We start from the raw sequence: 26799 nt of genomic DNA, 5'->3' as shown, positions 1-26799 counted from the left end.
CGTCCTGATCCCAACTCGTCACATACTGCTGTTTTGTCAGGACCTTTTGGCTTCTCTTGTCAATTGACTGGGTACCCCTGCGTGTCGAACACATGATACTCCAAACTGGAAGCTCTGCGTGTTTTAAACACTGGAAGCAGTTGTTAACGTGAATTCACACAAAAGTATGTGGTATGTTTTAGACAACAAAACCTCCTGGTTATGGTTAGGAAAAGACCCCCAGTGTAAAATGTGTTTTTTCTGGCAACTGGGCTGGGAAAAGGTCTAGGCAAAAGGCAACAATAAACTTCCTGTGACTAGTCTTCCTTAAATTAAAAGAAGAAGACAAAATATTCTTTTCCTTTTCCTTGGTATGTTCCGGGCAAAGCAAAATGCCCAAGATTTTGACACACTAGTAATATATCTATATGGGCTGATGGAAGATTTTAGACGTCTTGGACAACGTCAGCGAATTAGTGTGGACTTCCGCTTATTCAGAGGACGTCAGTTGAGTAGATGGTCCTTCAGTTTGTCTTTTAATCCTGCCTCAACATGAACCAATTACATGCTGGACTTGCTGAAATTGTGTGTAAAATGTATGTGAAATCTTGTCATCACAAACGACTGGTGTGCCAGTGTGCGTAACTGCAAGCATGTAGGCCTACAGTACTTGTTTTATGTCAGCACATCTGATATATAACAATCAATTAGTGACCACATCAAACCTCCAAATGGGTATCACAGCATATTCTGATGAACTATATTACATCTATAGTTGTGTGTGTGTGTGTGTGTGTGTGTGTGTGTGTGTGTGTTAGGGCTGCATGATGAAATATTTCAGTCTTGATTTAGGCATGTAGGCAATTGAATTTCTGAAGGACAACGATTCTGCCAATTTTTGCTTTGGATAAGGTTGAAAATGAATCCTGGGATGAATTTTGGATATATTTTGAGTTTAAAGAAGAAAGCCTTGCTCACATTGCTATGAGTGGCGATGAAAATAAATCTGACTGCACGGTGTTGTCTTGCACACGCAGTTCATATTAAACCTCTTTGACAACATCAACACAGACACGGAGAACATAGACCAGTGAAATCAGACACCTGTCACCGCTGTTATTGACTGTCAGAGAGATTTACAATGGAAACGGTGTCCTGTGGTGGCATACTGCAATTTGTTAGACATTTCATCATTAAGGCAAACAGCAGAAAGACTTAGAGCAGAGCCGGACTGAACTACCAGCCTCCGACCTCATGACAGCTGATGCAGGGAATTCAACGTAATAGAGCTGTGTCTGTCTGACGTTCCTGCCTGTTATAGAGAAGGTTTTCGTTGCCACCGTACTCTACGGGGGAATTGTTGGGTCTATGTAAATCATAAATAAGTCATAGAGTGTGGACTTTACCTAGTCAGTAAAGTGTCCTGAGAAAACTTTTGTTATGATTTGGCACTATAAATAAAATTGAATTGAATTGAATTGAATTATTGTTATTGTTAGCTAATGTCGAGCTGTTCAAAGTTAACTGTAACGTTACATTAACTAAAGTATGAGGAGTCAAAACTCTGACCGCTCAAATTATGTTGCTAATATTAACCACTTGCTTACGGAAAGCTTCTCCATTTCATTCCCTCTGGGACATAACACAAAGGGCAGCAAGTAGATCTCTCCATCACATTTTGTAGTTGGTAACATGTCTCTCCCTAATGACAGGTGCATCTTTTCCAGCAGTTGCCTCAATGTTAGACGCACCATCTGTCAAATAAAGAAGCTGTTTCTTTTAAGACAAAGAAATGCAAAGGTGAAAATAGAGAGAGATTCTGTTTTGGTTACAGAACAAAATAAACACCTTTCCTTATCACAAGAGAATCATGATCTGATTCCCCCCCCCCAAAAAAAAATTGTGATTCTCATCTTATTAAGAATCGTGCAGCATGCCCGCGCATGTGTGTTTGTTTGTGTGTGTGTGTGTGTGTGTGTGTGTGTGTGTGTGTTTAATAACAGTTACAGAGGACCAAGGTCACTATGCTAATTAAAGAGATGGTACCACTGGCAGTGACAGTTCACACCCCCTCCCTTCTTCTTTCCCTTTCTTCTTCCTCCTTCCACTTTGTCCTTGGCACCTCACGTCTTTTTTCCCTTCCCTTATCCCTCTGTTTTTGGTCTAGTTTGTTCTCTTTATTTGACCCCTCCACCAACCTTGTCATCCTCTCTTCTCTTTTTTATCTCACTCCCTCCCTCCTGTGTTTGTCTGCAGCAGGTGCTGCATTGCCTCCTCCAGAGTCATTAGTTACAGGGTTGAGTGAGGACAGATAATGAAGGATGGAGAGAAAAAGAGGAGGGGGGTCTATGTGGGTTGAGAGAGGAACTCTGTGATGAGAAAGAGAGAGAGAGGACACGCACACACATAAAGTGAACTTTGTTGCATGACTGTCATTTATCAGCCCTGATTAAACCCTTTGTTTAGTCCAGTTGTGTGCTTTCTTGCTTTCTTTCTTGCGTGTGTGTCTGATAAAAGCCAGATGCCTGATGTTCTCTTGAAATGGTTTGCTGATGTATTCAGCGTGTGCATGTGCTAGCTTGAGTCTGCCTGTATATTCTGTGTGTGTGTATGACAGCTGAGGTTACTGATGGGAAGAGGAGGACAACAGAGCCGACTGACATATAAAAAGATGAGGAGACAAAAACACTCGCATTCTCACCCTGCCTTCTGCTTGTCTATCACTCTCTTGTCTCTTTCTTTCTTTAAACTGTGCACCTTCCTTTTCACCTCTGTTTTTCCTTCTCCTCATCTCTCACCCTTGTTTGTTCAAACAGGGTTGAGAGTTCCCTTTTTGTTTTTTGTTATGTATTCGGTTTTTTCTGTTTCTCATTTTTTCGTGTTTCATCTTGCTCTTCTTCTCTCCCTGCCTTTCTCAGCTAGCTATACACTATCCTTTCACAAGTCAGCATGTGGAATGTGCTGGCACTCTGCTTTCCAAAGCAAACTCTGTGACGGAGACATATCATTTGAAAATAGGAAGACCTACATTTATAGTGCTGCTGTGATGTGTCCTCAGCTTTATGGTCTGTTTTGAATTTAAAAATGATCAGTCTCTGATCCCTTTTATTCCATTACAACATGTAGGCCTACATTACAAAAGCACACGACCATTGTGTAATACAGTGACAGAGAAGATGTATTGCTTAAATGCCAATGTTTAACACCGCAAAATAGTTGCTACCATTATGTCACCTATTGGTTTGGGGACTACCATTTTGAAGCCAGGAGTTTGCATTTTAGCTGTTGCCATCTTAGTTTTTTCATACTGAACATGATAATATTTAGACAAGGGGGCGGAGCTTTGGAGGAGCCCTAAGCAGCTTGCTGCAGTGACAAAGAGTCAGTTACCCTTAAGTTACCAGCTAACGCTGACACTTTTGCTAGCTAGCTAACATTAGTATACAGTACCATGGATATATATCGCTAAGCCTCTGTCCTGTTGCTAGGCAGCCCCAAAAGCATACACTGCTTTATCGTTTATTTTACTCTAAATGGGACCATATTTCACAAAATCAGGGTTTTTCCTTCATACACCCATGGTCCAGATGTGGTGAATGCTTATACTATATACTGATTTCTTAGCAAAATGTACTTTAATTTCAGCTTGACTTCAATGCAAAAGCAATCATATACTGTTGTAAGATCACTGTATCTTTTGCAGTAGAATTCAAATGTATATTGCATTGCAAGTGGGAATGACAGGCTTTCTTTCCCCATAAAGACTTTGCTATGCAGGAAATCAATTCCACCAAATAGCATGTCAAAAGAGACTGCCACTATACAATGTATTACCTTTATTCTAGTTTATTCTATACAATAGGAACACTTGTTTATGTTACCCAATTGCCGTGCTTAAATACATTAAAATGTACTTTTCTTTCCTGTGTGCTCCATCCTTATGTCTGGTCCAAGGCAGAGTTGACGTTGTAAGATGCAGATAATGAATCACATTCAGTTTGAAGTGGAGGACAAAGGAGTGGCCAAGGACATGTGTGTGTGTGTGTGTGTGTGTGTGTGTGTGTGTGTGTGTAAGTGTATGTGTGTGTGTGTGTGTGTGTGTGCGTGCGTGCCTGTGTGCGTGTGTGTGTGTGTTCACAGCGACTCCAAAGTAAAAGCTGAATGTAATGGTGTGCACATGCTATTCCCCTCTGTGTGAACCTGCGTCTTTTTGTGAGACCGGACCACCTCTGGTCCAACAAAAGCAGGAGGAGAAAGAGGAAAGAAAGGGAGAGAGAAAAGAGGGGAGCAGGAGGAGAGAGAGGGAGCCTAGTGAGTGAAACCTAATCGAATTAAATGTAATCTGGCCTGAATGTGCACAACCATCAGCTGCTCTCCAATCTTATTAACCCTGCATTACCAGCCCTGGGTTGTGTGTGTGTGCCTGCATGTGCATGTGGCTTTTATATGTTAGGGAGAGAGATGGAGGAGTTAAGTGGATGAGTGAGAAAAGAAAAGGAATAGATTGACGGGATGGGAGGAAGAGAGAGTGTGAGAGGCAGGGAGATGGAGAAGAAAATGAAGATAAATATGGGTCTTTGGGTGATGAATGTGCCTCGTTGCATTGCTAATGAAAAAAAAGATATGTCTCATAATAACAGTAATCACACTCATTTGTGGTGACACTTAACAGTTTCTTTATTTTGCTGCATTAACTTGCGTACTTTACCATGGACAGGGATTGCATATGGACAGAAATCAGGGATACAACGCTGCAGCTACAATTTACATCTTAGTAATTATCCTAATATACTTTATAGGGTGTGAAAAAACAACACAAAGAGTACAAACGCAAGAACATTTATTGGCTACCAGTTGGTCACATCTCTTTTTTAATAATATAAACATTTCAGATTCATAACGCAGCATGAGATAACAATCAGTCTGATTCAATTTCTGCTTCTGAAACCGATCACCGTGCACTGCAGGATAAGACGCAACATGGTTTTAGTAAAGACAACAGGAAACTGTGGCATTTGTCAAAACAACTATTTTTGAATGATCTCAGTGTGTTACAACTTATTATGGTACTCATTATAAGCCATTATATGACATGTTTCATACTTCATAAAAGCCTGCTAGGACTCCTCAACACAACAGTCGTAGCATGTGACATGCAATCATTTTAAGATACAGTATACTTTTCTCTTAATAATCAGTTTGTTGTTTGAAAGAACTTGTTGTTTATCCAGCCTGGAGTGGCATAATGAAGCTTAAGTGATATTCAGCCAAAAGCCAACCACCCAAAGGTTCCCGACTCATACATTATTTATGCGGTGTGTTCATTAAAAATGATCATTTTATCACTTGAAGCAGGAGTTGTGCCTTTTTAGAGATGTAGTTCGCTTGAGCAGTTGGAAAATGGGAAGTTGACAGGCAAATGAAGGAAAGTCAAAGCGACAGACTTAAACAAGGACACTGCTCTGGCAGTATTTATTTACATCCAAGCCACTGGTTGATTATGTGCAGTATTCCTTCACCAACCACAATGACCACCCAAATAAGCATTGCTCCAAATTTGTTATACTGCACCTTTCCTGGACGTTGCTGCTTCTGATGTTTTGCACCCTCATTTTGTTGTATTTTATCGTTATTGTATTACTTTTTTTTTTTGGATCGGTGCCTTATTTTATTCTTTGTAATTCTTGTATTCTTTTGTGTGAAGTCTTCAATACAGTGCCCCATTTGATGCTGACACAAGAGCAATTTTGCTGTGCTTACAAAATAACAATTGAAAGTTCTTGAATTTTGCTGATGAGATTGTGAATACGGTTAAATTGGGATGCTTGCATTTAGGGCTTGTTTCAGTTTTCTGTAGTTTAACAAGATCCTTGACACTAAGTTTGTTATATTTTGCTCTTTGCAATCAGTGCCCCACTGAGACACTGTCTCAGTTTGAGTTTTCTTTGAATTCCTAATCGGTTTTATTCAATCAAATGTTTACAGTGGCTGGAAATGATCAAATGTATCACTCCCTGTATACCAAAGTGTGTTTCTTAGAAAGGCTCTACCTACAACTTGCTGCTGAGGAAAATATGGGAAAATGCTTTCATGGTTTTGAATCCTTACATCAGTCGATCACAGAGATTAGCAAAACAGACATTTTTTTAAAAGTAAAAAAAGTCTCTGGTTGTTAATTTAAATCACAGATTTTAGATGTGTATCTTGTGTGGATGTCTCTGTGGACAGCATCAATTAAGCCACCATGAATTCTGCAGTTCCCTGCATCACGCCTGACAGCAGAAACAGAGCGAAAAGAAAATCTGGGTGGTGGTTAAGTGGTGATGGCTGCACTCTCAAAGAAATTGTCCCAAGAGCTCCAAAGCTGGATTTTGTATTAGAGAGATAAGCTTTGAAAACTTTGTTTCTAGACTTTAAGGGATTTTTCTGCTTTCTGCTTTCCCTTTTTTAGAGAGTATGGGAATATAGTCTCAACCCATAGAATAAATACTACAGCAGAAAAAAAGCAGCATCTGAGCCATGATGTAATGACATGAGGTCAAGTACAAATAAAACATAACTCCTTAGCTGTAGAGTCAACACAGTTAATTACAAGCCAAAATATCATGGTGTTTATATATCGAACCAGTCATGTTTTCTCACAGTTGTCATTAATACAATTAAATAAATACAGTATCTAATTTGGAAGTCCATAAAAGTAAAACATCCTCATTGCTTCATAATTCAACAATACAAAGCAATAAGCTACAGCAATAATATGATTAAAATTATATTATTTCACAAGGTTTAAGGTGTTTTTAACTGGCATATGCCACATTTTGGATTGAATCCAGTATTGCCCCAGCATTACCCTAGAGAGGATGGAAAACAAAGAGGAATAAAGGAAATATTGCAACAAACAGATGAGGAGGAATAGAGTAGGCAGCTGGAGAGTGGGGGTGGTGCTTGGTTTGATGGAGCTGGGCTGAGAACAGCTCTATAAGGACGGAGATAACTGGAAAACACTATAAAACGCCTCTCCTCACATTCTTTCCCTCTGTGGAATTAGCCTTAGAGTGGGCTGCTGGTGCGAGGGAGGGTGCATACAGAGATTGATGTAGGGAGGGTGTGGGAAGCCCAAACTGTAGTGAGGGCGGATGGAGAGAGATGGAGTGAATATGGAGTGGGCAGCTTGAACTTTGAGAGGGAGAATGCAGATTGATCAAGGAGAGGGAGAGAGTAACGGAAGGAAATAGGAGCCTAGATGAAAAGGGGTGTACTTTTACTGTGGAATACATATGAATGAAGTATATTAATGGTAGTAGGAGCGGCTGACTGAAATGTCCTTATTTTATGGGGACAATATTAAGTCTTTCTTCTGATTGGCTGTTTGCTCCTCACATCTCTCATTGTTATTGGTGGCCAGGCGTGTTTGTTGTTTATCATTGGGCAGACAGCAGAGTCGACTAGATTCACAATCTGATGGCATAATTCAGCCATCGATCAAACTTTGTGGACAGCAGTAGCCAAACTGCTACCCCAGACAGAGAGAGAGAGAGAGAGAGAGCTTTCAGAGTAAAATATCACAAATCAAATCCTGTAACCTTTTAGTACGTCTGAGTCTGCCCACTGAAAACCGATGAGGCCTTTTCTGTCTACTCTACCTCTTCACTTGTCTTTGTTTTCTTCTGTCTTTCAGGTTTTTTTTCAATCACACGTCACCATTCCACTTCTTCCTGTGGAAATGTTTCCTCAGGGCTAGTTGTCTTTGTTGACCTAAACAAGGAAGGGATGCACTATCCGACTGTTAAGTCTGACGTAACACCCTTTCAAAATACGATTTCCGGCTCTAAGCGCTCCGTCGAAATAAAACAGACACAATGGCCGAACGTGAACAATTATGATCACCTCTAACTCAGTCAGTCAGTTAGACATATTTTTATTCCATAAGAAAGAGATATAAGGACAATTACGTTGTATTTTAATAAACTCAGATCTGTTCAAACAATGAGGAATGCAGCGGTGCTGCGTTGTAGAAAAACAAGGCTTGGGCCGGCTTGGACCTGGACATCATATTTTAATTGGCGTTACGTCACAACTTAACAGCCGGACAGGAATCATGATCACAGTGGAGCGAGACACCTGCAGTGCCTGCTGGTCCTTTTAAAGTTTACACAGATGGAAGATTTGCATGCATGTGTGCATCTCTGCAGCAAGGGCAAAGTGTTTTGTAGCTTAAACTTTAGCATTCAGCTGAGGTAGTCAGATACAGACGTATTCCTGAAGAGTAGTGTTTATGCGTTTTCTGTGATCTTAGTGTTGTTCAGGATAAATTTCATGTTGTATTACATTACCACAGTGACTTGAAAAAAATTCAGCTGAGGTATGTTTTGGTTTTCTGAAGCTAATGTGTTGAGTTGGCCCTTTTGATTAAGAGTTTTTTTGCAAGATTAATAGAACATGCATGGAAGCTGTAATAGACACTGTATTCAACTTAATAAGAGCGCTGTGTTATAAAAACAAAATATTCTCTTTTTGAATTTGTGTAACTGTATTTTGTGACTAGTCATGTGGCCATCCGGGGTGTTGTCAAGGAAACTCTAAAATAAGAACGGTCATGATGTCACTGGTGCCAAGCTATAGAATACATGTATTTGATTGTGATATAACATATTTATTGTCAATAACTAACCAACAATCAACCTGTTACTGATATATATTGTATCATATCAACATTAGAAAGCTCTATCAATAATAGGATGGATCTTCTTCCTTTGGTAATGTATGATGATGTATCAGCTATCATGGACCAAACAGGGGTTTTAGCTGAGCTATATGCAGGTTCTGCAGCAGAGCTGGAAAGAAACATGCACATTTAGTTCAGTCAATTCAATTCAATTCAATTCAATTTTCTTTATAGTGCCAAATGATAACAAAAGTTATCTCAGGACACTTTACAGAGTAGGTATAGACAACACAACATCACATAATGTGTTTTATTTTGTGGAAGCAATTTTTATTCAAATATGAAACAACACAGATATTATGGGTTATAGTGGGACTTACCATGCCCACCCCATCAACTGTAATTGAACTGGCACAAAAGTCTGGCAAAGGAGAAACATTCTCATGCGTAATGACCATTCCTTCTTTCAGAGTTCTTGGTTGTTGTTGCCATCCATTGACTTGTAAGCCCATATGGTCTGGGTACCATATGGTGTAGGACAATTAAACAATCAATCAATCAATTAAAAAAACAACAACATCTCTTCTCATCTATCCATCCATCCACTATCTATCTATCTATCTATCTATCTATCTATCTATCTATCTATCTATCTAGGGGCAGGGATGTATAACAAATATGGCAAAACATCAGATTATTGGCTTGATGTCTCTAGGACTACGTACAGTAAGTATGAAAAGATCGGTTGCAATTTGAATGAACTGATCCTTTATGTTCATTCACATGGATTGGAATTCTGATTGTACTGCTCTGAAGAAAGTAATAACATTAAATAGTGTTTTAAACCTAAATTATGAATGCTATATATCACTAATCTCAGTGATGCTTTTTTGATCTGTTAAATTTCCCCTGTTCCCCAAAGAATATCAAGAAATGTCAACTACCCGTGATACTAATAATTCAGATGGATTCAATCATTGCATTTCAAAATATTTTACTTCATCCCTACTAAAGTGATTACACTGATTCCCTTACAGTTAATGTATCATGTCAGTCTCTGATTCTTTAGTAGTTTCCAGGCTCAGATGTGTTTAACAATGAAGCAAAATAAATACTGTTATTTTTAGTGAAACATCTGATTGCATACCAAACTATTTGTGCATTTTAAACTGAGTTATGATTCATGATAATGCACCCAGGCAATGCTCTTTGCACATCCTTCAAAAAAAAAAATCTAACAGTGAAATATTTAACTGCCATATATTGGTTAACTTACATACATCTTACATAAACATAAATATTAGATGTAAATGTATCCGACTGTGGATGTAAAAGACGGTATAAAATCACTTCTGTAAAGTATATGGTTAAATTAATGCATCAACAACTCTAAAAGTCAAGGTCATAAAATCTTAATGTCTTGATAATGATGAAATCGGACTGCTTTTAAGAAAATAAATACCGTCAAAATTAATGATAACTACACATGTTGTTAAAAATCATTATGGCGATAGCTTAGAAGGTCCAATTGACTGCTACTGGCAGTCCTTTTTCAGGAACATTCACATTCTGTCCAGAGAGGGCAAATTGTACATTAGCAGCCATGGTCTAGCAAGTGGATAAAACTCCCTGGTTGCTCCTATGAATGTTAAATATGGAAGTGCTTGGGACTATGCTCCTGCATGCTATTATACTAAATCATGTGTAATTGCTGCATCTATTCTCTTTGTGTGTCTATGTGTGTGTGAGAGAGAGAATGTTGAAGCGTGTTTGTTAGTGATAAGGTCATTCTTAATTGGTTGACTGGTTAGTGACGGGTACTTGGTTATCAGATCTTATGTGAGTAAAATGTGGGGTTATGGCAGTGCTGGGAGCCAAAATAGAGCACAGTCCAGTTTGTGGTGGGTGCTTATACTGTATGATGAAGCTTTAACGAGGCTCTGTCTCAGGAGGACATTAAAGCTGCTCAGTTTGGGCTGGAAGGGTTTAAGAACCCTTGTTAGAGCCTAATGGGTTTGTAAGAGGGGAGGATGTGGTTTGTACAGGTAAAATGAATAGATGAATGTGAGTGTACTGTCATGAGGTGTCCTTGGTAGAGGATATAATGGTAATTAGGCTGCTGTTTTCTCAATGGTGTTCCAGCGATGAACCTACTTAACCTCTTGGCGGTGTCTGTGTGTGTGTATGGGGGGGGGGGGGGGGGACTATTTCTGAGCACTTACCAGAGATGAAATAGTTAGATGTCGAGGTCTGTGAATGTGTCTTTGCATGGCTGTGTCTGTGTGTGGGGGGTGTGTGTGTGGCTGCCCTTTAGTATTTGCTGACTCAGGCTAGTTTTCCCTTTCTAAAAGTAAATAACCTTGATCCGCCAAGCTGTCAGCTGGCCCCACTGTGCCCTTGTCTCAACATCTAAAGATGGCGAGAAAATCTCTGCTCTCTCATCTGAGCACCACAGCAACACACACCACACATCTTCAGAGAGCCTGCATACTGCAAAGAACGTTTATCTTCAAAAAACACCTTCTAATGAAAAACTGGTATAGTTTTCATGCTTTTATTTTTTCTGCCACTAAATTAGACAAATGTACCTACATGTTTTGAATGCATTGTATGTAGCACAGAGACAGTTCTTTAACCAGGGCTCAGGTTTAAAATCACATACTTGCCTTTTAGAAAGAGGATCCGTTGCTGAATTTAGAGTTTGATGCAGGGGCTGCATTTAGTTGTTTTTCATAACGACAGCCAATGGAACAGCCACATCTCAATGAGAGAATCCCATTATTTAGTTTTGAAATCCAGGCCATGGGTTTCTGTATGGCCAAAGCAAACCAAGCTGATCCAAATCAAAGCAAAATTTAAGAAGGGAATAAAGTTGGAAATGTAGTAGGTTAATACAGTCAGTCACCTTTCTGTTTTTTGGTTTGGCTTTTCTTTATTGAGTACTGTGGTTGCGTATTGTTGATCATTAATTTCATGCAAGACAGTGCACAGCCAGGACAAAGCAACCTTGTATCGTCTTCTTAGCTTTACATTTTGCCCCTGTATTTTATCTATATTCTATGTATATCAAATTCAAATATATATCCTTCCTGATATTACTGTTAGTTTGGCGTTTTTTAGTTCAATCATAACATTTTCCTCACCAAGAGTTGTTTTTCTTTGACTTTCCCCTCTTGTTTTACTCCTCTATATAACTCTTTCTGACTCTTTCTCTCTCTGTGTCCCTCTCAATGTCTCCCAAGACATCCTTCTGGAGGTCAATCCCTCCGGTTTCAAATAGAGATAACCATGGCAACAGGCCACGGCTTTCGAGCTTTGTGTCTGTAGGACAAACACATTGATCAGGATAAATAGTGTCAGGTGTAAGTGCAAAACACACAACATGCATGTATGCAGACTTTTGCGTGGAGGCAGAGAATCCACTAACCTTGACTCTGCTGCTGAGTCACTCATATTACACTGTGTGAAAATCACCTAGTAAACTTGTACTCATAAAGCATAGATGTAGCTGCTGTTGTTAAATTAATACATTAAGTCTAACAAATCCCTGGAACAGGGTGTGTTTAGAATAATGAAGACAAAAACAGGAAGAACATGGACAATAATATTAAGGTAAATAAAATGTTAATAACCGTTTGGGATGATTGAAAAACAAAGCAGTGATGCATGTTTGAGCCTTGACGTTTCTGGTTTAAAGCCCCAAAGTCACTAAGAAAATGTGTGCAGGGAAAATAACCTGGTGCCTTTATTTTGATTGCACTCAGGTCACACAACATAAATTAATTCACACATACTCGCCCACATATACTTACTTGACCTTGATGGCTTGCTGAGTGTAGTTGATGAAAAAGGTATTTTATTGAAGTGTAAACCAGTGTTCCTATCCTCCAGGACTTTATGGCCATGGCCAGCAGAAGGTGTAGGTGGACATGGATAACTTAACTTTCCATAATGCTTGTGTAACTTTATATGTGCTGCAAGTGTTATTTGCCCTTGGATGATATGACTCATTTTTAGACTTTAACTGCAGAGCAATTGAGGTGAGAATAAGGTTGAAGTATTTACCCCAAAGTGCCTCATTTACATTACCCTCTTACACAAATGTTAAAATGCAGAACACAACAGATGCACTGAGGGATTTCTGATCAATCAAGATCAGGATGAAATTTGAATATGAGAATATATTTTAGTTTGCATGTATTGTATGTTTGTAACATGACACAATGGAACGCTAACTTTGGTTGGAATCAAATGTGCCTCGTTCTTCCCTCTGAGGTTATGTGATTCTTGTGTCTGAGCCAGTGCTTCATGTTTTAATCACTGCAGTGCCGAGAGCACAAACCTACTCCTCCCCTGCACTTTCCTAAGAACTTTTTTAATTTTGCAGTTTCCCTTTAATTTGTTTTCTCTCTGGCTGTGGCGCTTAACTTCATTTCCCAATAATTTGTCTGAGGACAAGCCACATGCCATTAGCAAGGGGGAAAAAAAGCCCGAAACAAAAAAACCCTACATTAAATAAGTCTGTCTAAAAATTTTCTTTATTAATTTTCTCTTTCCTTATCCGACAAAGTGCTTCCTCAATGATAATCCAGCAATCCAGCAGCCCTTCTGATTTATTGCATTTTTCTAATAAAATGCTCTGATACAGACAGGCAATCAAGGAGCAATTCTTTGAAAGGAGTAGAGAGAGAGAGGGAGGAAATAGACAAGGTAGTATGTGAGTCATTTAAGGAGCAGAGTTAAATTTTTATTTACTCTGTTTGAGTAAGTAAGTGGGTCACAGTGTAGGCTGAAGACCACGCATCAAGGACTGCACCTACAGGCCCTGCCGCTGTTAATAAGATACTGTCCAATAAAGCAGAAATACCACTGCTGGCAAAATAGTGACCTGCTGTAGAGGAATGAAAGGGATGCATACTCTTCATGAAAAAGTCACACTTAAATCAATAATTGTAGCTGCTTCTAAAAAATAGTATGTTGTCTTACTTAACGGAAATAAATTCCAAATGATATACTTCTTAAATTTGTTTGGATTAGAGAGAATAAGAAGATGCAGCACCAAATAATAAACAAAACTAGAAATACAAGTCAATCAGTCTTTTTTCAGTTCGAATCTATTTTCATTTTTTCCATTTGATTCCATTGACCACGCTAATGGATTTCTAAGGATTCATTAATAATTTGTTGCTACCTTGCTTGGAGAGGTTTAATTATAGAGGCTTCTTCTATCTGTGACCCCTTACACGTGGTGTTCCTCAGGGATCAATTTTGGGCCTTCTTTTATTTTCTACATTTATTGTGCCTCATAAAAGACACAGGGTCCATTTTGTACTCTATGCGATGATGACGCACCACTTTATATTGCCCGAAACCTGCTCTGTCAAACCGTCAATTCAGGGCTCCAGACTGTGAATAAATGGTCCCATTTTGTGTTTTGAGTGTGCGGCTAAATTTTACGTCTAGTCAAACATGCGCAACCAGATGTCTCACCATATCAATATGTAAGTGGCTAAACAGCAACATAGTGACAGATAAGACAGGAAAAATATGTAAGAAGTGTGAGAAGATAGCGCCGTCTGCACAGTAACACAAAAACATAACACGTGAGCTCCCGCAGCTAGTCACAGTGTCAGGACCTGCTGGACCCGAAGCCTCCGTATGTGAGGAGCAGAGTGACAGCAAAAAAAATTAACCAAACCAAAATAGTTTCTTGTCAGTTCTACTGGAAGAAATCAACAGTGTTTAACTGATTCACTGACTTTATTTCTCTGCCCAGCGCAGTGAGTGAGGCAGCAGGTGACACACAGACTGATCTGATCTGTCAATGTAGATACAGTTCACATGTTTAAAACACATAAACATTGGGTGAGAACTCGGTGTGAGTCAACTTCATGAAATGGAAACGTATCTGTTCTGTGAGATGAATGAGTGACGGTCGTCACACCACTACTTATCGCGTTCTCTGTGGAGCAGCGGCGTATGTTGTCTGGCGCGGGGGCGGGCCATTTTAGATGGTGAGGCCCCCCCGCAGTGGCCCCTTGGGTGGGCTATACTTTACTCTTATTTACTTTACCAATAACACAAGTACTATGCAAAGACACCCACAGCACCACCACAGCTCTCTCCTAAAGAAAATACTGAAATTTTAAAATAGTGTTAAAATCTCGTTGTGTCTCGTGGACTTAATATCGTGTATCGTCTCGTCCCATCCCTTAAGATTTTTTTTTCAATATTGTACTATCATGACAGCGGTGGTGCTGTCGGTTTACCTACTATGTTTTATCTTAAAAAGAGCACAATAAAAATTTCACTGACACTGAATTTGAAACAGCACATTGTAATTTCTGCATCTATTATTGATTTTATCGTGTGTGCCCCTAAAATTTCTGGTTGTGCTCCTAAAATTTCTGGTTGCAGGAGCCCTGCTTTTTAACAAACAGTGTGCTTGTTTATCCTTTTGGAAATTGCTCACAATTTTTAACTTTCTAACAACACTTGGCTAGAGGGATGCATTCTTGTTTACATTCAACAATACCCAAATGTTGAACAAGCATATTACAACAAACTAATTCCAAGAGAAAAGAACACATTATACCAATTCTTAGGTCTCTTCACTGACCATCGATAAGAATTGGAATCACTTTGATTGATATTAAAGGCATTGCATGGTCATGATGCTGCAATATGTTAGTTATTAGCTGCAGAACATCTTGAGATTCTCACGTATCAGCCTCCTGGAAGGTCGATCCTACAGCTCACTTTGCAACCAAAGGATGAACTCTTTTCCTAGTCAAATAAGTATCCACTTTAAACCACTCTTAAAACATTTGTTCTAGTTTTCTCAGGTCCCCCTCGAATAACCTCTATTACAATATTAGGACCCATTTGCTATTAGTCTTAGGATAATCCAGCGATTGGAGGTATAGGCTAGTATTTCTGAGATCCGATATAGCTAAGAAATATCTGTGCCAAGACTTCCTCTTCTGTGCACCATTTCATTGTTTACAGTTCAATTAGCAATTTGAGATGTAAGAATGGAGTTGAGAGACGACATTTCCGTTGAAAGATAGCTGAATATGAATGCAGAGAAATACATTTTTAAAAAGCTAAATTGTCATCAGACGATAGCCGATGGGTTCCAAGATTCATTCCCTCTATACACAGACTGTTTAGCTACATGTAACTGAAGCACGCTCAGAGGTGATTTGTCAATAAGACTACAAACTGAAATCAGAATGCATCTGAAACCAAAATCTTGTGTCCTTTGCCAACAGATTCTGTATTCATAGACAGATATTTGTTTATAAATATTACCTCTATTACAACTATGTTAACCTTTGTATTATTATTATCATTTTTATTATTGCATAATGTTCACTTTAACTGAGAATAGAATAGCTACATTAACCACAACAGTATTCTGTAGTTACATTTGACAAATCAATCTTTCTGTTCTGTTTATCGTTCCCTTCTCTACCTCACTTCCCCTTATCATCTATTTAATTTCCATTCAATAATGCTTCTCTTTCTCCTCCCTTGATTATCTCAACCCAGTGTGACACCTCTGTATATGGCTTTTTTTATGTAAATGTGTATGTGTAGCTGCAGTCATTAATGAGTCCCACTGAACTGCCACAAAACAGGCCTGTCTGTATTGATGCAGCTTCAGACCCACTCAAAAGCATCAACAGGGTGTGTACCAGCAAAGACAACTCCCTTCCTTGGTTCCAGACTCCATTAATCATTTAGAGTGAGGATTTCCCTGAAGCCTGCTCTCTTGACATCACTATGACATCAGACTGAGGAGGCCTCGAATGATAGTGAGACACATTTATCAGACATACAAGAAATTCCTTTCAAAATCCCTTAGTTTTCATTCAAGTCTAGTCAATGTTGTTTTCTGCGTTTTTTATGAAGCACAAAGCTGTGGGATGGGATGCAGTATTAATATCTTGAGACATAGGATGTGTGTTGTTGTTAAATGTTTTGCACAGCATTTCAATCAGGCCCAACTAAGTTCTTTATCCCTTTATATTGAACTTATTATTTATGTATTTATTATTATAAAGAGCACTTGACATGCTGCTCTATCATAGCTTTGCCACTAAAAATGCTTAAAAGTTATCTCTGAAATAGGGGTGTCCTAATTCAGAGATAACTAGGGATGTCCCCGACTCATCTATGTTTTGCTCATTGATCCATATTCCATTTTTCCACACAGACAAAAGAGCAGAAAGTAGCGCCCAGTGCAATGATAGGTCATTGTATGCTAACAAGACGCTAACAGCTGTTTCTCTGTGCCCCCTCCTGCTGTGTTTGACTCGTCGTTGAATCATTCATAAATTCAGTAAATATTAAGTTCTCAGCAACTGCTTCCTTCTTATGTGAGTTGTCTGATTAATACATATTCAAAAATAGACTATATATGTACATTTACGTATATATACTGTATATATACAGTATGTCATATTGTTAATACTGTCACAAGAGTGATACATATATCATGATTTCATGATACATAAATCAGACTTTCAGCAACCCATATAGCATGAGTCAATGAAATGAATGATAAACACATTTTCCGCCACTGCAACGGTTCAGTTGAATCCGAATAAGGCTCCCCATACATCCAATCGTCACATAGTCAGCTTGGGGTTACCCCTACTCTTACTATAAATGATTTAGAATTTCAATATTTGATTAGAAGTTAACAGCATGAGTGAAAGGGGTGGAAATATAAGAGCCAGGTTGAAAATAAAAAGAGTATTCAGTTAATAAAAAACAGAGAAATAAAGACTGGAAAGGTTTTTGTAAGTTAAGCAACATGCTTTTCTTCCCCAGGCTGTTCACTATGGGAATTCCTGACTTGGAGATGGAATGGAAATTTTCTGCCTTAGCTTCTATTGACCTTTAACAAATGCATGTATTCATGTACTCTATTTTGTTTACTCTGTTAGCACACAGAAACACACACCACATGCAAACAAGCACATGCTGACTCACATGATGTGTGTGTGCGTGTGTGCGTGCGTGCGTGTGTGCGCACGTTCCTATGTAGGCCTGTCTCCCAGATCATCATCTGTCTGCATTCCAGGTAATTAGAATGGCCAGCAGCTGAGTCCCATTAGACTTGATTAGAGCATTCAGTACTACAGAAGGGGAGAGAGAGAGAGAGAGAGAGAGAGAGAGAGAGAGAGAGAGAGAGAGGATGTGTATGTACTGTACACAATGTATGTTCTTAGGGCATTATAACTGCTCTGTGTAGGTGTTTGTGTAATCCTTGTACATGGGGTTTAAGTGTTTTAGCAGTGCCCTGAGTCTTTACAGTCTAATCTAAGGAAAATGTTTTGCATCTATGTCCATAAGCATGTGTTTTATATTTCATAGCATAGCTCTTCAAAAATGTGTTTTTCTCAGATAGCTTCCCATAGTGGCCTCTCACATTTTACCACTGAGCCAAAGTTGTAATCTCAAACCCAAAATGGATCACAGGCCTGTTTCTGGTGGATCCCCGCAAGATAAGAAACTTTAAATGCCTCTTTTTGGAGTCGTGGCTGAAAGAAGTCCACAACCGGGCCATAAAGAAGTAACAACCACACATAACCACAGGAAATGACACCACTGACTTCTACTCAGCTGTTAGGAATCAGGCCCACACTCATAAGTTGTGTTTGTGTGGTCATTCTGAAGTATAAACAACCACATCAACAACAAAAGAACACATGACAGATGTCACATCACAAACATGCCACAATGTTTAGTCTATCTAGGCATCTACCCATCTAGCATCTTTTCCTTTAAATCACACCCAAGGGGAATCAACGCTGATCAACTCATGAGGCATTTTGATCTCCATTCAGCCCAGGAATTGTTAATTTAATCCACACAGGGTTTTGTCTATTCCCTCCCACCTCCAGCCTTTCTGCCACTCTCTAGCTTTCTCTCTGTCTCTCTTTTTCTTTCTCTTCTATCTCCGTCTGACCCTCCCTGATGGTTTCAGTGTCTCGGGTTTGGGTGATTGATTCTAGCTCTGGACGGCTGGCAGACAAGCAGCCTGCACACTGGTGTGCAGCAGGGACTGCACTCTGCTCTGACTCTGTGATGAATTACTGGCCTTTTAATACACACAGTAGAGACAGTGTGAGTGAAAAAACGAGAACGATGTCATAAGAAGGTAAGAAGCCATGTTAAAATTGAAATAAGGAAGAGAGGACTGTGGAGAGCAATGCAAAAGGAGAAAAAAAGATTGATGCTTGGAGAAAAGGAGCTGTAAATAAGTGGGTTAATTTAATAATTGTTGCAAGTGACTATAGAAGAATATGAAAACTGTATTTGTAGTCCCCATTATCTAGGAAGGCCTCTCTTATTGCTTTAAATGAGTCATGTGAAGACGCAGGCAGTGCTGGAAGCCAGAGGAAAGATAAACGTTCTGCCCGTCAAGAAATTGAATTAAACATTGAAACATAGTCAGTCTCTCATGTAGTCAAGTGTGATGCCATTTCTTTGAATAGTCAGGGTTCCTTCTACTTCACAGCCACTAGACAGTCACACAGTGGAAAACAGCTTTTCTGCCTCTGAATATTTAGTAAGTACGCCATCACTTGAAAAGCCCCCATCCGCAGTTTTGATAACACATGAGCAATAGCTCGATCCTTTCAAATTTAGCTAAGGTAAGTGACCTTTGTAGCCAATTACCCACAACAAAAACCTGGATCAGTCTTAGTGTTGTCTTTTTCTAATTGAAAATTCTAATTGAACATTTCTCTGAAGTTAATGGTATGTGACAACAGCAATAAAGTACATGCCCTTTTTTGGTCTCTGTAGACATCATACAAATAATAATATAATTAATAGTGCATAGCATAGTGAATGTCCATAAGCTCTGGGATCTCTAAACTTATATATATATATATATATATATATATAATATTTGGATATTTCCATATTTTCTAATGCATTCACACAGGATCGGATAACTCAAAACAAAAGAAAGTAGTTGTGCCATGCAGCAGAGAGAAATTAAACACAAGATAACATCAGCAAAAGAGCAAGTTATTTTACCTGTGTAACTGATTGAAATGACATCATGAAATACAGCTGACTAAAATAACATTTACTACGCAAGAGCAAACACATGTTCATTAGAAGCGGCAGAAGCAGCCAAACACTATGTCTGCAGTAATACAGTATGAACTGACCAGAGACTAAATGATGAGGTAATCAGTATCCAATGTTGATTTCACTGAGCCTCCAGTCATCATGAAGAAGGAGAAACGTGTATATCTCCATGGCTAATGAATCCCTGGGGATTTCAGGGTTTTAGGTTCATAAAGTATTTATGGTATGTTCATTAAGTATTGATTAAGCAGCTAGAGAGCGTTTAGACATGCAGACAATCATTATGAAAGATTAGAACTTGGCAAGAGGAAGAGGAAGATGGAGGAAGGCAGAAATGCGGTGAGAGAAAACGGTTGCACTGAGGGATGAATGGAAATGGAGACCAAAGATTATGTGAAAAAAAGGAAATGTACTATACAGAAGGGGAAAAAGAGCTTGAAGGCGAGAGGGAAAGGAAAGGGGGGGAAATCCTGCTCCTTAAATATTAATGAAGCATTTTAGACAGCAGGACTACCACTATGGGAGATTAGGTTTTAATCTAAGGAAGAGGAGCTGCAAATAGTAAGCAGGGAAACAAGGAAAGGACAGGAGGAGGAGGAGGAGAAGCAAGGAGGGCAAATGAGAAGGAAGAATAGATGGATTAAAAGAGGAGATGAGAAGGATTATGTGTAAAATGCGCTTGAAAGGTAAGAGGAAGAAGTCAACACGTAATAAATAGAAAGTCTCATTTCCCTTATCATATACTGTACTGTCTCTTTTTGGAAGTGCTCTGCTAGTTATCAAAGCATTTCATATCCTGTTTTCACGTAATTTCTCCTCATTTTTCCTTCCCTGCATTTTCAGTAATCACTCATTCCTGTTCGGGGTTGTGGGAGGCTGCAGTGTTGCTATTCAAGAAATAAATGTGACATTCAAGTACAGTCTCATTTCATATGAATCCATCTAGCATACAGACCCAGGTGGCGTGTTTTACAGGTATTTAACCATTGATTTGCCCTCTCTTTACCCTCTTGCTCTTCAGCAGGTTTTGTTGCATTGCAGGGTAACCAGGAAGTAGCATGATCAGAGGTGCAGGCCTGCTATAATGATGCAGTGGTGAGGTTTAATGGGGCTGAAAACATAGGCTGACTAGCTGGCAAGCAGGTTACACAGTCAGGGAGAGGCACAGTTGGTGTGAAGCTGTTCATGACAGATGTTACATAGAGAGAGAGAGACAAAGAGACAAAGTGATGGAGGGAGGGGGACAAAGAGAGAGAGAGAGAGAGAGAGAGAGAGAGAGGTGAGTCATTTGCAACATGCAGAGTGAGCGATCACTGAGAAGTAATTTTGCGCAAATGGCAACTTTGAGCAAAGTCAAGCAGAGTTCATTCACATGTGGGTGCTCCAAAGAACTTCAGTTCATATCCCAGAAGTACTTGTGGAAATAAATGGTTTCACAGCCAACAGAGTCAAGAGATGGCGTAGTGAAGTGTAATGTGATTTCATTAACCCGCCCCTGTTGATTTTGTACCCATCTCACTCTTGATTTCCCTGGATTGAGACAATATAAATGATACAAAAGAACGCTAAGGGTTTACAGGCGGGCATGTAATCAGGAACTGGAGGAATGGAGGCGAGGTTATGGCATCCCTCTTGTTCACGTCGAATCGGCATGTATTCCCCTTGTTATAGTAACTGTAAACTCAACGGAAAATGTGTGCAGAAACAAAACAGTCGACCCTCTTTTAGCAGAAATCGGGAAACCACTCTGAGATTTTGTTTAAGACATATTGTGTTTGGATGACATTTGCTTGCAACCACATTGACCACAGGGATAGGAAATCTTCTTTTTTTACCATTTAATCCTTTTTTATGACTTTCAAACAGGGAAAAGAGGATTCAGTGTTGCTCCATAGACTGACAGAGGTAATTCAGCTGTAGACTGAAAATTTCAATCTTTTGTGTCTAGATGAGCAAGTTATTGTGAATAATGACAATGTCCAGAGCCACAGTAGGAGTCCAGACACACAGCAGGGCTCAGCCCTCCTCAGGTGTAAAGTTTACAAAATAAAACACTAACTCTAACCCTGTCTGAAATAATAGTTCGCAAATTTTTATCATTAGAACTTATAGACATGTTTAAAAAAGTGTTTGAAGGCTTGAATAATTGCCAAATTGGAATTTACTTGAACCTTGTGAGAAGTAATTAACTGATGGTTTCACATATTGTCTTTGTCTTTTTTAAAACAATACTCAGGTGCCCACGTGCAACAGATTCGTTTGCTCATTCCTTCTGTTAATACTGGACATGAGGAGATCCCTTCCTAATGGGCTTCCAATATACAGAAAGAGATGGGGAACACCATTCGCAGTCATCGTCCTGGGGAAAAATGTAACCAAATATTAATCAAGTTAATGTGAGGACTTAGGAAGTGTTTTCACACACTGTTTTATGTTCACATGTGCACCTGGCTGTTGTTTTTAGACAGACTTGAAAAAGTTGTTATCTTGTTCTTTGATAAAAAACAACCTTTGATCTATGCTGAATAGCAGTGCAACTCACCTCACTGACATAACCTTTTGAGGAAGACCAATGCCAGGTTCCACAGCTGTTACATATGACTCTACGCCTTTGATGTTGCTGCTTGCATAAATGGGCACGCACACAAGCATGCATGCAAATGTAAAAGATTACATTCAAAGCCTGTTGCCCTGTGTGGGAAGACAACTGTGCCACTCTGTGTATTGGACACACCAAGGAAAATCCCTGCTGACGAAAAGAGATATTCAGATTCAGAAAGAAAGGTAAAATATTTCAGACTTCACTGGAGCTGTACTGCTTATTCATTGATTACATAGATGGCTTTGGTCACAGTCAGCCAGATGTGGAACTCCCACTCTAGAAATCAAACAGCTCTGGTGCATGCAAAGGAAAAGCCTCCATAGATAAAGGAAATATTTATGCTCAAAATGAGCCACGGCAGGCAGCTTTTTTGTCACAGAGTATTCACCCAACAACAATAACACACACACACACACACAAACACACACACACACACACAAACACACACATACATATATTGTATAGCACACACTCCAGGCACTTCTGGGTGCTGATAGTTACCCTAAGATTTGCAAAGTTATTACCGAAACTATATTACACATCATTATGGCATAGAGGAGCAGTAGCGGTGTTGAGCACGCACTGACCGGGCAGCCGCCAGGGGCGGCATATTTCATGACACATAAGGGGTGGGATGAGCACTTAGAAAGAAAAAAAACAACATCTGGGCTGGACGAAGCGGTTTTCTATTATCTAGCTGTCATATCACTGTGTGGGGAATTGGCAAATTGGCGCCCTCTGCAGCTGTAGGAGCCCCTGCTTGCCAAGAAGGTGCCGTGCACAGAAGCCGTGTAAGAAGGGGCAAGGGGAGGGCGGCGTGTGGAGGAGAGGCAGATAGGTCACTTTTGGGTCTCCCAAATGGAACGGACAAGGTGGGGAACGGGGGATCCAGTGGTGAAGACTCCACTGACAAAAACGCAAAGATATGTTTGTGACAGAACTCATACTTTCATCCAGAAATTCACCACGTCTGTCTTGTGAAAACGAGCCTGATGCTATCATAACTTTACCTGGTAAGAGATAGTAGCATATACGTTATCGTTAACTGTAAATGCAGGGGGTTGTTGGTATATTGAAGTGTACCTAGAACTAACTTCACTAATGTTAGTGTGCTGGATCACTGTGTGTGTGTGTGTGTGTGTGTGTGTGTGTGTGTGTGTGTGTGTGTGTGTGTGTGTGTGTGTGTGTGTGTGTGTGTGTGTGTGTGTGTGTGTGTGTGTGTGTGTGTGTGTGTGTGTGTGTGTGTGTGTGTGTGTGTGTGTGTGTGTGTGTGTTCGTGCACTAGGAAACATGATGAGAGAGATGAGAACTCCTGGCCAGCCTTGTGGACTGAAAGTCAGACTAGGATATTTAAAAACAGACATCCTTGGTTAGAGTGGGGGGATAGAAAGTTAGGTAAATATCAGCACACATGCAAAGCAGATAAAAACAATTGAAATTCATAAAGTCAAAGACTATACGGATTAGAATTAATTCATGGTCCTCTTAAATGTGCAATCATTTACATCATTAATTACTATATGGCAATGTTAGTTATCAATAGTTGTCAAATAATAATGGAATTAAAAGAGTGGAACATTTTCTATTATCGTTAATAATAGTTGCACTCTTAAATATGCATTGAAAATTACAGATAAATTGCTGATAAAACATGTGCTCCAGAGACCATAGTCATAACATCTAAGGCTAAATGGCTGAGTTAGTGAAGAGAACTGCCACTGTAGAGGAGAGATATAGCTGGCACAGCATAAACTCCCATGAAGCGATGAAACATCACAGAAGTGTTTACTGAAGCATTCTGGGGATCCAAACAGTTTAATGAAACAATGAAATAATCTTGAAATCATATGGCAAGGATTTATAGAAAATGTGTGTATTAAAGCCCCTTTCTCTCTCTGTCACTCTTCATTTCTGGCTTTCTCAATAGCAAAATGGAGCTCCCTCCTTCAAAACCCTCTCCTGCATCCATCCCGCTTTAATTTGCCAGTGCTCTATTACTCTCACACACACATGCACACACAGGCTTCGGTCTCCTGTGGAGGATCATTTCAATGGAGTGCTGCTAAACAGAACAAAAATAATTGAAGTATCCCAGTCAAACTAACTGAGAGGCACATTAGAAGGAAGTTCCCTCATTCCCTTGAAAAATTTTAATGCAACTCAGTTCATCTATGAATCCTGTGTGTTTCCTTATTGCTTGAGGGATTCTTAAAACCGTTTTGCTACCTTTTCAATGAAATGTTTATTCCTTTTTTGAGGAGAATTTGCCACTTGAGTTAAATTCATAGATATTTTGCTGTGGAATATTCAGTCATGAATATGGAAATAAAGAACTTGAATGGGGCTGCTTTAACCGTTAATGCTTTTACTGCTGTAAAAACAGCTTTTAGTGGAGAATTATTGTAAACTCTTACTTACCTCTTTCTCTTACTTAAAGGTTTCTATGTGTAACTCTCAGGAAAGTCTTGTTATTAAAGACACTGGTGGCTATTAGTGAGTCACAGTCAGCATCATGTTGTTTCTGCTTGCACGCTCCATAGCTGCGGACAGGTACTTGCTAAAACATTGAGACTGACATAACTGACCAGCATTGTGTTGGGAATTCTGTTTGTTTTGAATTCACAATTACATTTACATTACATTTTAGCCTGCTGTTTGCAAATCACTCCATCAGCCAGCGCCACAAAGCAGATTCATGCTGCACAGCCAAGCATCAGCCATATTAGGTGTCGAAGAAGAAAGGTGATGGACTCAGGAGCTTGCAAAAACGAACATCCTTTGGAGTTTCCCAGAAAATTTGTCCAGAATCCTGTCAGTCAACAGGCTATTACAGGCAGAAGAGAAAAATGGTGAAGGTCTCATTTAATATTAAATAGCATTCAAGCATCCATCGTAAGACCCAATACCAGTGATTATTTTCAAGGTTTCAGAGACTTATTTTCAATCAGTGCTTGCATCTCTAGGATTAGACTGAAAAAGGCAACTTCTCTTTTCGGTCTGGCATTGAAACATTTCCCTATGCAAGACAAAAGTATTGATAAAACTATTTCCACCATTTTCCAACCATTTCTTCTGCCAATGTCTCTTCCAACAGCAACAGGAGCAGGACCCCACCAACCTTTACATCTCCAACCTACCACTGTCCATGGATGAGCAGGAGCTGGAGAGCATGCTGAAGCCCTTCGGCCATGTCATTTCAACACGGATACTGAGGGACGCCAATGGCCTGAGCAGAGGAGTCGGCTTTGCTAGGTATGCACATATGCTTATGGCTCTCCAAACATTTTGTAGCTTAGTAGTTCAGTGTGTGAGGAAGCAATGTTACATTTCCCACTGCCAGCTATGATTTTCTGTTGCTGCTGAAAAATATGACTCTGCCTGTAATTACTTATCAGGCACAACATAATACAGTTTCATCACACTATTACACATTCCTTTTTTTCAGATTCAGGAGGCAACATAACTCTGAGTTGACTCCCTGCCATTTTCAACCAAAAGACTTCTAGCTGTAATGATACAACTGCACATTCATGTACCCTTGGCCTCTTCACCCTCCTCTGTGTGTGTTGTGTATGGGTGTATGTGTGGTCTTCTCAGTTACACCGTGGAGTGTGCCAGTGATTAGAATGCAGTTGAAGCTCCATTCAGGGTCACTGGCTATGTTTAGAAAACCCAAGACACACAGGCACATGCATGCTCACATACTACACGCACACACACGCACACACACACACACAAACACACTCTTTCTCTCTGCTGTCACCATTTTTCTCTTCTACACACACACACACACACACACACACACACACACACACACACACACACACACACACACACACACACACACACACACACACACACACACACACACACACACAAATTCACACACTGGCTTTTGCTTGCCAGCAGGCAATTAGTCATTGAGCTGTGATTGGGTGAGCAGAGCTGAATGGGCGCAGACAAAGAGGACATGACACACAACAGATCAGACTGAATGGAGCTTTTAAACCCCAACAAAGGAGAGGAAACCCCATAGAAAACACACACACACACAAACACACACACACATACACAGGCCTACAGGCATTTTGCTCAGGCATGCATAGATAAATGAGCACAATAAGCATACTCTGAATGTACTTGCTGTATTGTGTGCATGCACAAATATCCACATAGAGTACATTCAAACTTTTGAACTACAGCACCTTTCATGCGTGTTGAATAATAACATAAGGAGCTGACAGTCCTATGTCTTTGTCTCTCTCTCTGTCAGGATGGAGTCGACAGAGAAGTGTGATGTGGTGATTCAAAATTTCAATGGGAAATTCTTGAAAACCCCCCCAGGCATGACAGGTAGGTGTCTATCACCTAGACAATTGTGTTGCACTGGCAAACTGGAACCTGAGGATTCATTTAAGATACAGCTCAGCACTGT

At 39.7% G+C, this 26799-nt stretch overlaps 1 protein-coding gene across 1 annotated transcript in view; it reads left to right on the top strand.

The window, feature by feature from the left end:
• LOC310950462 (RNA-binding motif, single-stranded-interacting protein 3-like) overlaps positions 1–26799 on the top strand; it is a 131562-nt gene that overhangs the window by 67450 nt on the left and 37313 nt on the right. The window contains exons 5-6 of the mRNA XM_083918287.1: positions 25459–25616; positions 26638–26717. Coding sequence (XP_083774413.1) covers positions 25459–25616; positions 26638–26717 — 238 coding nt within the window. The remainder of the gene's footprint in view (positions 1–25458; positions 25617–26637; positions 26718–26799) is intronic.

This window comes from Echiichthys vipera (assembly GCF_963691815.1).
Source record: "Echiichthys vipera genome assembly, chromosome: 8".
Classification (NCBI taxonomy): Eukaryota; Metazoa; Chordata; class Actinopteri; order Perciformes; family Trachinidae; genus Echiichthys; species Echiichthys vipera.
Note: the sequence above shows the minus strand (reverse complement) of the source record. Positions and strands in the feature narration are given on the sequence as shown.